We start from the raw sequence: 13,569 nt of genomic DNA on the forward strand, positions 1-13,569 counted from the left end.
AGAAGAAAAGACTGCGACTTACTATATGCATTGTTGTTATGACCATTTTATAATTAATTTACCACTTTTAAATACGCGCTTTTTTTTTCTGGGTCAGTTAAAGCCAAAGGCACGTTAAATCATCAAGGATTGCACAGTTAGGAGGCCTATGGATCCAAAATTGGCTCGGCAGCATGCTGAATCTGGAGTCCTAACCTTCTGTTTCTCGAACCACGTAGGTAGCACCACTAATTGAAATTTCACTTTGCTTGAATTTCAAATGAAGGGAAGCTCTCTTGATGACTTATTTATTTACAAGAATCAAATTCAACACCAACTCCTTGAAAGAATAAATAATTTCTTCTCTTTCATTTTAAATGTAAGAATTTAGTCGATTTTGTTTCTTTTAATTAGGAAAAATGAGTAATTTCAAATACAAGTAATTAAAATAGATATTTTAGAGAAGCCTATATAAATTTTTTACAAATAATTTATTTAACTACTTTGGAGGGGATAACCATTTGAGAGTTGTTTCTTGATAAGGGCCCTTGTGTCTCTTAGCTAGTTTGTTATTGGCCATTAGTAGCTGCTAGCTGTTAATGACTTGAGTTAGATTCATCACGTGACAAAAACCATTAATTATTTTATTAATTAACAGGAGGAAAATACAGAAACCGGAGTCCTTGACGTTCATAAGCAAAACACAAAACCAAGGGACTTGCTTTTAATTCATTAATTAAGGAACACCAAACAAGTAGGGACTCAGAAGTCAGAACAACCTCCGACTTCATGGTTGGCGGGCTTCATCATGAACTGCTTTCTCGCGGAATAAGCGTGCGGAAAGACCAAGAAAAAATGTTATGGCTCTCAACGAAATCCCCAGTGGCTGCAGACAACCCAATTCTGACATATTCCGGCAGAACATCCTTCATGTCAAAGATTAGCGACAGTGACACAAACGTTGGAGTTTGAACATCAGGATAACCAATCGACACATTCATTGTTTTGGTCTTATATTCATATGAAATACGAGCATTGCCTATTGAACCTGGTGGCACGACATCGATAGGCCAACGATCAGTATTCACTGACATAAGAGTGTTATAATCAATTCCTACGTGAGGAAATGGAGGGTCCCAATCTTCGTTACCGAAGCTGTCTAGCTCTACGGCTAATATGCTATTTTGTGAGTAATTCAAGGCAGTGTCAGGACTGAATAATCCAAGAAAGCCGCCTGATGAATTCGCAGGGAGACTAAGGGCGGCATCTATCGGCTCCATGAAGAAGGTCAAGCCGTCGCCGCGACGGTCAGAACCGCCGGAAGATACAGCGAAGGAGAAGTTGGTGGTGAAATCTGCAACTTCACCGGTGTCACTATCCCAGAGATGGATCGGTGTTGAGTACACAGCTCGTCCAGCGCTGTGGGGCATTGAAAGGTTATTTGTAATATCCGTTTTGGTGAGAAGGATCTGTGAAGCGTATGGAGCGGCATCGCCCTGTAAGATTATGGAGGGTGGTACGCCATCCTTGAAATCGAAGCTGAAGGATACTGATTCTGATGAGATGATTGTGTGGAGCAGCAAGAGGACGAAGGCGATGACGGTAATCTTCATAGCCATGGTTGATTACTGGACAGTTAGAGATATTTGTAGTTCGATATACAAGGAAATAGAAGCAGCCATATATATGTGTGTGTGTGTGCGCGCGCGCCCCTCCTGGCCTGCTAGATGTTGTAAGAAGACAAAAAGAAACAAAGAACCCACACTGTACAAAAGTTGCTATAGATGGTTCCAATGAATGGAAAAGCCTATGCTTCTTGTCATAAAAAGTTAAATACATTCCTATAGTAGCTCTATTGACCACCGGCTTCGATCTTTGACCAATAAAATTTGTTCTAGAGATCGCAGCAAAAGCTAGCATAGTGCAGCATCTGGATATGCTAAGGGAAAATTACACATAGGTCCCACACAAGATAATTAATTCATAAAAAGTCCTGGAAATTTCAAAATGATTCCTAAGTCCTAGGGACCTATGTGTAATAAATTGAAATTAATAGAATTATCTATTTATCCCATTAATTTTATTGTAGTAATTTATTTACAACCTCAATAGTGACTGTTGACAACCTGAAGAGAAGTTAATAACCTCGGCAGTGCCCCTAACAACTCACTCTGTGGGATACCAGGGATATTGTCTAGGTTGTTAACAGCACTGTTGAGGTTGTAAATAAATGGGGATAAATAGATAATTTCACAATTACAATTTATTACACACAGGTCCCTGGAGACTTATGAGATTTCGAGGGACTTTTTGTGAATTAATTGTCTTGTGTGAGACCTGAGTGTAATTTTCCCATGTCTTGTGTGAGACCTGAGTGAATTAAAACATTCCATCCTAAAATAAAGCGTCGTTACTAAAAAGAGTAGATATACTATACAATGACATATACACACACATCCCTCTGCTCCACTAGGTATCCTTTCCGTCTTGCCAATTAAAATTTTGATCGTAAAATAGGGGAATCCACGTACCCACCCACTTTGATCCTTAAGAGTGTAAAATAAACCCACATCCTCTATGAAAGAGGTGCGATCTGCCGTATTGAACCAAAACATTCTTGGCAGCACCGACTAATTGAAATTTCGCTTTGCTTGAATCTCAAATGAAGAGAAGCTCTCTCGGTGATTTACTTATTTACAAGAATCAATTTTAACACTTGCTTTTTGAGGGAATAAATAATCAATCTCTTCCCTAATAATATAATATATTATACATAGTACTCATCACCCTGATCCTAAATATAAAATTTAATTTAGTATTTGGGTTTACTTGGATTTGAGATGTATGAAGATATATGGAACTTCAATTCATTTAATCTCCTAGATGTATAATTTTTTCCTCAACTCTCCCTGTTAATCGCATATATTAAGGTCTTTTTTAAGGGAAAAATTCCTAATGTAAATAATTAAAATAAATACTTTAAAGAAGCAAGTAATTTTTTTTAAAAATAATTAATATAATTAATTTTTTAATATTCATAAGTTAATTATCCAACTTCTAATTTTTACATTTTTATCAATCACGGGGTATGTCATTTGAGAGTTGTTTCTCAATAAGAGTCCTTGGGTCTCTAAGCAAGTTTGTTATTGGCCATTACAATAGTTGCAAGCTATTACTACCTTTAGTCCTTAATATAATAACATATGCTACATATCAATTTATAAGTGAGGTAAATTAACTTTAAAAAATAATATATGTAAATACTTTGAAGCAATTTAGTAATTTTTTTAATTTTCAAAATTAGTCAATTGGGTCTTTTATTAAAAATAGAAGGTAGTACTATATATAGCGCTGACTCTTAATAATGACTCGAGATAGTTTCATGCAACAAAAATCATGATTTATTTTATTAATTAATCTAAACAAAGTACAGAAACCGGAGCCCTTCACGCCATTGTAAGCAAAACACTAAAGTTGGAGACTTGTTCTGGACTCGCTTTTATTAAGGGAACACAAAACGAATAGAGACTCAGAACAACCTCAGACTTGGTGGTCGGCTTCATCACGGACTACTTTCTTCTGCAAGAAACGAACGGAATGACCAAGCAAAAAGGTTGTGGGTCTCAATCAAAGCCCCAGTGGCTGCGGAGAACCCAATTCTAACGTATTCCGGCAAAACATCCTTCAACTCAATAACTCGCGACAGTGACACCAACGTTGGAGGATTAGCACCAGGGTAACCCATCGATACACTCAGTGTTTTGGTCTTAGATTCATATGAAATGCGAACATTCCATACTGAACCTAGTGCTGTGTCATGAATTGGCCAACTCGTAATGTTCACTGACATAAGAGAGTTCACATCAATTCCTACGTGAGGAAATGGAGGGTCCCACTCGTTGCTGAAGGTGTCTAGTTCTACGGCCAATATGCCATTCTGTGGGGGACTGAAGGCCGTCTCAGGACTGAATAGTCCGAATAAGCCGCCTGTTGAATTTTCAGGGACACGAACGGCGTCAGCTACCGGCGCCATGAAGAAGGTCAAGCCGTCGCCACGAAGGTCAGAACTGCCGGTAGACACAGAGAAGTAGAACTCGGTGGTGAAGTCTGCAACTTCACCGGAGTCATTATCCCAGAGGCGGATCGGTGTTGCGTACACAGCTCGTCCAACGTAGTGATTCGTCCCTGGTTTTTCATCTACTCTATTGAGAAGGATGACCCTAGCGTATGGAATGGCATCGCCCAGTAAGATCATGGAGGGTGGAACACCATCCTTGAAATCGAAGCCGAAGGATACTGATTCTGAGTGGATTTTGTGGAGCAGCAAGAGGAAGAAGACGAAGATTGTGAGCTTGATAGCCATGGTTGATTACTGGAACAGTTAGATATTTGTAGTTGGATATACAAGGAAATTGAAGCAGCCATATATATAGGCCTTCTGGCCCGCTAGGTGCTGTAAGAAGACAAAAGGAAACAAACAATCCACATTGTACAAAAGTTGCTATCTGTAGATGGTTTCAATAAACGGAAGAACCTATGCTTCTTATCATAAAAGTTAAATCATATCGATCTTTGACCAAAATTTTATTTGGAGAGAGCAGCAAAAAGCTGTAGCTTACTGTAGCATCTGGATTACCTCGTTTCAACAATGACGCCAAAATAGAACATTCCATCGTATAAAAGCATCATGTGTATACTTCAGAAGAGTATACGAATCCATATAGAATATACTATAAAATGACACGCCCGCAAACAGGTATCCTTCCTGTCCTGTCAATTAAACTTTTGACGGTTAAATAGGACTGTAGAGTTTTTAAGATAAAAGGGGAAAAAGGGTCCTATAATTATTTGTACTGACTTTATATTTTATCCATTACCTTTTGATCCAAGATACGTTTTTCTGTGTTAAGAAGAAAAGGAAAGATATTAGCCAGTCCAATACTTAACGAGTTATTTAACTAATTTAAAATTATTAAAAAGTCAAATAAATTAGTTAATTACAAGACAGATGACATATGATTTTCCTAAAAATACTTTTTATATCAGTTTATAAGTTAAGTAAGTTATTTTAGAAAGTAATAAATATAAGAGATAAAATAAATTAAGATTTTATATTTATTATCAAATTAAGTCACCCAACCACCTCTTGTGATAGAAGCCAAACCTGTTCTCGGTATTCCATGTGGTTTGTTTTAATCCCCTTCTTAAATGATGGCATACACATGTACGTTTTTCAATAAGATCTTCTGGTCTAAAATACTTTTTCGTGTTAAGGAAAAAAAAAGACGAAAACCATTACTTCCTTCCGAAGTAAATATAAATAATTTAAAAAGATTAAAAAAATAAAATATAATAAATTAGTTGATTATAACAAATGTGACATGATCTCATACACTCCTATATAACATAGATTATATATCTTTTTTTAAAAAATAACATTGATAAATATAAGAGATAAAATGGATTGAAATTTACTAATAGGCATTAGTCCTCATGAAGGGGCCTTTGACTACTTAAACACAGTTTCAAGTTTAAGTCCATGTGAATGTATGATGGAATGTTTAGAAGTTTTTTCTAAAGCTTCAGGGGAGAAAGTAAACAAAAGCAAATCTTCCTTATATTTTTCCCCCAAGGTTCAAGGATGTGTCAAGATGAAAATCAAAGCTATTATTCAAATGCAAATTTCTACTGAAATTGGGAGATGCTTGTGTTTCCCTATCTTCAGAAGAAGAAAAGCTACTAAAACTTTTTGATATGTGGTGGATAGAGTGAGGTCCACACTTTTAGCTTCAAAGGCCGGTAGTCTTTCCATGGCAGGACGCATAACTGTTGCCAAATCAGTTCTTAGTACCATTCCTCTTTATCCTATGCAAGTGGTGCACTTCCCAAGAAAACTTGTGCGGAAATTGAACGTCTACAGAGAGATTTTATCTAGGGGCAAGAAAGATCTCAAGCTATTGGATCGGACCAAATTACTTTGCCTAAAGAGTATGGTGGTTTGGGTTTCAAAAAAATCTCGTCTTTGAATAGAGCTTGTGTTGCTAAAATTGCTTGGAAACTCATAAAAGGAGAAAAGGGTCTGTGGGCTAATATTTTAAACCAGAAATATATGATGAAGAATAATGAAAATATGCTTTATTAAAGGATATGGTTTAGAGATAGAAATGGATCAACAAGTCGTATATTTCTGATCAATAGCAGAGCACATCATATATAGTGATCGGTGGGCATCTGCATAATGGACACGTGTGCACATAATGACAGCTGTAGTTGAACGACTTCTAAAACAACTTTCTAAACAGATTTAACCAAAAGTATTAATCAGTATATTAGATGACTACTAATATTCCCCCTTCTGTAATGAAAAGAGCTATATGACTTCAGAGCTTGGAGTTAATCTTGCTGAGGTCGGATCCCTGAACTTCCTCTCGAGAAACTATATTCAGCTTATCATGGCAGTAGGCAAACATCACATGAGATAGTGGTTTGGTCAGTATGTCTGCTATTTGATATGAAGCTGGCACATATCTAACATTGACAAGTCCTGCAGAAATCTTTTCTCTGATGAAGTGCAAATCCAGTTCAACATGCTTTGTTTTTGAATGGAGCACAGTATTTGCTGCAAGTGCAACAGTTCCTGAATTGTCACACCATATGGTAAGAGCATCATCAATCACCACTTTCATTTCTTTTAGTAGCGACCTTATCCAAAGTAGTTCAGTAATACAGTCTGCAACACTTCTGTATTATGCTTTTGTGGATGACCTTGAGACTACTTGTTGTTTCCTTGAAATCTACAAAATGGGTGTAACACCCAGGAATACACAGTATCCAGTAGTGGACTGTTTGTTTTCAGGTATGACTTTAATTACTTCCTCTGGATGTTTCTTCTCTGTGCTTCCCCCAGTTAGAGTCAGCATAAGCTTGCACCACAAACCGAGTTGTAGGCTTGATGAATAACCCATAGCTGCTAGTGCCATTGATATAGCGAAGGAGACGCTTAACACATTGCCATTGTTTTTCAGTTGGGGCGTGCATGAACTAACTTAACCTGTTAACAGTGAAGGTTATGTTAGGGCGAGTGTAGCACACATACTGTAAAGAACCAACAATGCTACGATAGAGTTTTGCATCCGGAAGCAATGGGCTGTCAGTAGCATGAAGTTCAATGTTGGCCGCCATAGGAGTGGCAACTGAATGAGAGTTTAGTATTTGCGCCTTGACTAACAAGTTATGGATGTACTTCATTTGGGTTAACTGAAGACCAGTTGATGTCCTGTGGAACTTAATCCCAAGGAAGGCAGACAAGTCACCAAGATCCTTTAAGGAGAAAGCATTACTCATTTCTGTAATGAGATGCTGAATAACAAGTTTGTTGGTACCGGCAATGATCAAATCATCAACATAAACTAGCAAGTATACGAGCCCCAAATGATCATCTCTAATGAATAAACATGTGTCAGCCTTTGATGCAGTAAAGCCAAGAGAGCAGAGATAAGTACTAAGTTTTGTAAACCAGGCACATGGAGCTTGTTTCAAGCCATAGATAGCCTTTTTCAAACGACACACCAATGGCTTGCTAATGGAATCATACTGAACAAAACCTGGTGGTTGCTCCATAAACACTTCCTCAGACAAATCACCATTGAGGAAGGCATTGTTGAAGTCAATCTGATGCAAAACCCAGCCCTTTGTTACTGCTAGGTAAGCAATACCCTCACTATGGTGGCCTTGACCACTGGACTGAAAATGTCTTGATAGTCCGCACCTGCCTCCTGAGAATAACCTTTCACCACAAGGCGACCTTTGTATTTGGCAATAGAGCCATCAGCACGGGTTTTGAGTTTACACAGCCATTTACAGCCAACAATCTTTCTGTCATAGGGCATGGAAACTAAATCCCAAGTTTGGAAACAGACCAAAGCATCATATTCTTCCTGGACCGCTTGTTTCCAGTTAGGATCTACTAAGGCTTCAGTAATTGTCCTGGGAACTGAAACATCCTCTGCAACAGTGAAGATTTTGGGTTTGAAAATTCCAGCTTTGCTCCTGGTGACCATAGAGTGTATATTGGAAGAAGCAAGGGAAGGAGTGGGTGTGCTGGATGGAGTGGAAGGGATAGACAGCGATAGATTTGGTGGAAGTGGTGGGTGTGGGACATTTGAGGGAGGAGGAGATGATGGTACAGAAGGGGACATTGGTGATGTAGGAGGCTGAAAACTGATAGTAGGGTTTGTAACAGTAATGCGAATATTGAACTGTGCTTTCCCAGGAAAAATGTGTTCATGAAATTGAACATGCCGAGTTATGTATACTCTTCCTATGGCCCGATCTAAACACTTGTATCCTTTTTGCATCACACAATACCCTAGAAAAATACAGGGAGTAGATCTAAATTCAAGCTTGTGTTTGTTATAAGGGCGTAGCAGTGGGAAACATTCACACCCAAAAACCCGTAGAATAGAGTAATCTGGTAGCACACCATAGAGGGTTTGAAAAGGAGTAGCACCTTGGAGAGTAGCTGTCGGCAGTCTATTTAATAGAAACACTGCAAAGAGAAAGCATCACTCCAATAGAATAGTGGTAGAGAGGCATTTGCTAAGAGAGTAAGCCCAGTTTCAACAATGGACCTGTGACGTCTTTCAACTAGACCATTTTGCTCAGACGTGTATGGGCATGTTAAACGATGTTGAATGCCTTTACTCTTCAGAAAAGGAGTAAAAATCAGAAATTCCTTAGCATTATCACTCTGTACTTGTTGAATCTTCGTATTAAGACGGTTCTCAACCATTAGTTGAAACTCTTTGAAAGTACTAAGAGCATCAGACTTATTCTTCAACAAATAAATTCAGGTGAATTTACTGAAAGCATCAACAAAAGCTATGTAATAAGTGAAACCATTCGACACAAGTGGTGCAGGTCCCCAAATATCCATTGATATTAATTCCAATGGTTTATTGTATACAGTAGAAGAAGGGTCAAACGACAGTTTGTGACTTTTGCCAAGTTTACAAGTAGAGCAGGACAAACTAGAAACAGAGTTAAAACTCAAATGCAATGCTCTAAGAACTTGCTTGATTGTGTCTAAATGTGGGTGACCTAAATGACAATGCCACAGGGTAACAGAATCAGAATTAGAAATATGATAACAAGCAGCAGAAGCAGCATTTTTGTTTCTGTGCGTAGGAAATGCTGAAAGTTTGTACATGCTAGCATCTGAGAATTTTCATTGTCCTCAAGTCCTTAACAAAACAAGCATCAGGAAAAAATTCAATTGAGACACCATTTTCCTTTGTAGCTCTAGTAATAGACACTAAATTCTTTTGTATTGTGGGAACACAAAGTACTCTATTCATGTGTAAAGCAGAAGTAGATGTAGCAAGAGTAGCTTTACCAACATGAGATATAGGCAGAAAAGAACCACCTCCCACAATAACATTATTGTTCATACCTGAAGGTGCTTTAGTCTCATGAAGTGCATTAGGTGACTTTGCAATGTGTTGTGTGGCACCGAATCTAAGTACCAGGCATCATCTGCAATAGTAGCTGGAGAGGCCACAAATGCATGAGCCATTGAATTTTTTTCTTGTGATGAATCTACTGTGTGAGGAGTTGTAGAGACGGCAATAGAAGTGGCAGGACTAGACATTGCACCAGTCATCATATTACCAGGAAAAGGTCCATAAGTGGTAGTATCAATAGTATAGTGAGCATACAGTGTAGAGGAATTAGGAGCAATAGAAGGAGGCATTGTGATATTATTAGAAGGAGCAAGCCATCCATAATGATCAACATATGAACCAGTGTGATTGAAATATGTAAAGTGAGCCCGAGGTGTAGGATTACCAGAATTAAAATTGGAGGACTCATAGCGAAAATAGCACCTATCGGCAGTGTGTCCCAGTTTATGGCAAATCTGACATGATAGTGGTCGAAAATTATAGTGTGACAAAGCACCTCGACCTCTTTCTCAACCAAAGTGTGGTCTCCATGGTGGCGCTGTAGCCGTCCTCGTCCCATTCCAGCAGCAGTGATTGGATTCGGTGTGGATTGAGCAAAGAATGCCATCGACTCATCTTCAACATAGTCCGAAAACTGAGAGGGCACCGTTGCAGTAGTGTAGTGCGTCTGTGCGATTGAGGCAGTAAGGAAAGCTTTCTGACGAGCCTCAGAGTCCAGCAACATGGTTGAGACTGTGTCTAAATCAAATCTTGGCTTGGAGGCATTTATGATGGCTATGAAAGATTCATACTCAATAGTGAGACCATTGAGGATGTGAGAGATGTGAGAAGACTCAGGCACTGGTTCTCCTAATAAAGCCAAGTGATCATAGATTGATCTCAGATTTGCCAAATAATCTCTCATAGAGAGTTCTCCTTTCCGTTGATTCGTCAGTAAATTCCGATAATGAAGAATTTTCGAATCAGATTTGGCAGAGTATAGGCGATTCAATTTTGACCAGATCTGTGATGAGGTCTCTAATCCAACCAGCTCTGGAAGGACAGAAGAAGTAACCAATGCAAGGAACCATGATGCCAGAGCCGAGTCTAGCTATTCGTATGTCTCAAATTCAGGATTGATGACCTTTTTATTTGAGTCATTACGAACATTTTTTGGTGGAATTTTGACCGATCCATCCAGATAAGAGAATAATTGGTGCTGCTTGACCATAAAAAACACTGTTGTTTCCAGATCAAATAATTGTTGTCATCTAACTTCACATTGATCTTCTTGTTCCTAAAGTTCCGAGCATTCAGACCAAGATCGTTTACAGAGGAAGCAGCAGAAGTGGACATTGTTGTGCGATTTGTCAATCCTTGAGAGGAGATTGATCGCGGCCAATGTCTGTATGTCTTTAATCGGTGATCAGAGCTCGGCCAGTGCGGCAAGGCTCTGATACCATATTAAAGGATATGGTTTAGAGATAGAAATGGATCAACAAGTCGTATATTTCTGATCAATAGCAGAGTACATCATATATAGTGATCGATGGGCATCTGCATAATGGACACGTGTGCACATAATGACAGCTGTAGTTGAATGACTTCTAAAACAACTTTCTAAACAGATTTAACCAAAAGTAGTAATCAGTATATTAGATGACTACTAATTATGCTTATGGCGCATTCTAGTGTCTCTAATCTGTGGCATTTCATCACTAAGAAGAAATATATTTTGGACAAGGGTAATAGTTAGCAAATCTGGAATGGAAGATTTGTGAGTTTTTTCGATGATTACTGGTTGTTCAAAGACAAAAGCATTAAAGACTCTTGTCTAAGACCTCTATTTGGCGCGGAAGAGGATAGTGTAGTAGTAGACTGGGTGCAGCATGGATCCTGGAACCTTCAAAAACTGGATGGAATTGTTGATAAAGAAGTCCTTCAGACTCTTATTGGTGTTATACCACCAATGGACATTGTTGGTGCAGATATTATGGTATGGAATGCTAGTTCTGATGGGAATTTCACTTTAAAAAGTGCTTAATATTTGTTAGAAGAAAATCCTCCCCAGTTATATAAGACTCTATTTTCTTCCAGGAAATGGCGTGGTGCTGAGAGGATTAGAGTTTTCTATGGCGTCTAGTGCATGAGAGATTGCCTACTAATTCTTGAAGAAGTGTGTGGTCTAATACATCCCCTCTTTGCAGTAATTAGAACTCTGCTAATGAAGACATCATGCATGTCTTGAGGGACTGCAGCTATGCTAAAAAGCTATGGTCAAGCCTCATATCTTCAAATGTGAAGGAACAATTCTTCAGCACTAACATATGGGATTCGATTAATCTGAATCTGAAGCATGAATTGGGTCTCAACATTAATGGCGATTAGAATTTAGTTTGGGGAGTTTCTGTTTGGAGACTTTGGCTATGGAGGAATAGATTTATATTTGAAAATAATCTTGAAAAACCTTCAAATCCAGCGAATGTCATTTTACACACTTGGAAGAATTATGTTCTAAAGAGCAAGAGAGTTTCTAACGATATATAACAGCCTCGATCATATTAGTACTGCATGGACCATGTGGCAACCCCCTCCAGTTGATTGGATCCTCTTAAATGTGGATGGAGCCAAGTCTAATGTGACAAATGAGGCTGGATGTGGGGGTTGTTTGCGGAATTTTAAAGGTGAATGGATTGCTGGATTTTGCTATCATGTTGGTCTTCGCTCTGTGATGGAAGCTGAACAGTGGATAATTTTTAAAGGCTTGACCTTGGCTTGGGAGCACGGATTTAGGAAACTGATTGTTCAATCAGATGCTAAATTAGTGATTGATATGTTAAATTCCAATATACAATCTTCTAAGTCCAGTCTCCTTATCTTCGAAATACAAAAGATGCCGCAGCGCCCCTGAGATGTCAAGTTGCAATTTATTTCCAGATCCTGCAATGATGTTGCTGATATTCTTGCAGAGAGAGGAACTGCTGAATCCCCTGTGTTTGATTTGTGTCCTGATCGTTTGGACTTCTTGTTGATCGTGACCGTTTGGGAACCTATTCCCCTAGTTAGACCTTTTAATTTTGGGCATTAGCCCTCTCTTTGTACCCCAAAAAAAAAAAACACACACACAGTTAGGCCTAGCAGCCTATGGATCTATAATGGGCTGAGGAGCATACTAAATCGCGAGTCCTACTTTGGATAACAACTTTCTGTTTTTAGAACCACGTAGGTAACACGAATAATTGAAACTTATTTTCTTTTGTTCTTTTAACCAGCGATTTTTTTTTTTGAATTAAACAATTTAAACTCCCTTGACACACACTAACACTTCACACGCACACCCACTCCGGTCTTTGTGGGTATGAAACCCACAACCTCTTTTATGAGAGGAGATGTGAAGTGCTATTGAATCAAGAGATTCTTGACAGAATCAGCTGCTAGTTAAAATTTCGCTTCCCTTGAATTTCAAATGAAGGAAGCTCTCTCGGTGATTTACTTATTTACAATAATAGAATTTAACACTTACTTCTTGAGGGAATAAATAATTAATCTCTTCCTCGATATATAATATATGATACATAGTACTCATCACCCTGATTGTAAATATAAAATTTAATTTATTATTTGGGTTTACTTGGATTTTAAGTATAAGAACTTAATACATTTAATCTCCTAAATTTATAATATTTTTTCCTCAACTCTCCCTCTTATTTGCATATATTAAATCTTTGTTAAGGGAGTAATTTCTTTGTAAATAATTAAAATGAATACTTTAAAGAAGGAAGTAATATTTATTTTTTATAAATAATTAATTTTTTTAATATTTATAAGTTAATTATCTAACTTCTAATTTTTACATTTTTATCAATCACGTAGTATCATTTGTGAGTTGTTTCTCGATAAGCGTCCTTGTGCCTCTTACCAAGTTTGTTATTGTGCCTCCTACAATAGCTGCTGACTCTTAATAATGACTCGATCGAGGTAGTTTCATGTAACAAAAACATAATTTATTTTAATTAACCAAAATAAACAAAGTATATCAAACGGAGGATTAAGCTGGTGATCAAGGCACCAAACTTAGAGACTCGCTTTTATTAAGGGAACAAAAACAAATAGAGACTCGGAGCAACTTCAGACTTGATGGTCGGCTTCA

At 38.0% G+C, this 13,569-nt stretch overlaps 2 protein-coding genes across 2 annotated transcripts; both read right to left on the bottom strand.

Annotated features, from left to right (window-relative positions):
* Positions 1–785: 785 nt before the first annotated feature.
* Positions 786–1,598, bottom strand: LOC114758011 (agglutinin-2-like). The gene has a single exon (XM_028947007.1). The coding sequence runs from the start codon at positions 1,596–1,598 to the stop codon at positions 786–788; it is 813 nt and encodes a 270-aa protein (XP_028802840.1).
* A 1,943-nt stretch (positions 1,599–3,541) lies between these two features.
* LOC114758032 (mannose/glucose-specific lectin-like) lies at positions 3,542–4,342 on the bottom strand. Its single transcript, XM_028947037.1, has one exon. It carries the CDS (start codon positions 4,340–4,342, stop codon positions 3,542–3,544), a length of 801 nt encoding a protein of 266 aa, XP_028802870.1.
* Between the last annotated feature and the right edge of the window lie 9,227 nt (positions 4,343–13,569).

The sequence above is a fragment of the Neltuma alba genome, unplaced genomic scaffold, assembly GCF_004799145.2.
Source record: "Neltuma alba isolate B1F8T4 unplaced genomic scaffold, ASM479914v2 tig00010661_pilon, whole genome shotgun sequence".
Taxonomy (NCBI): Eukaryota; Viridiplantae; Streptophyta; class Magnoliopsida; order Fabales; family Fabaceae; genus Neltuma; species Neltuma alba.

Coding starts and splice junctions, on each gene's coding strand:
- LOC114758032 (XM_028947037.1), bottom strand. CDS start 4,342: ATGGCTATCAAGCTCACAATCTTCGTCTTCTTCCTCTTGCTGCTCCAC.
- LOC114758011 (XM_028947007.1), bottom strand. CDS start 1,598: ATGGCTATGAAGATTACCGTCATCGCCTTCGTCCTCTTGCTGCTCCAC.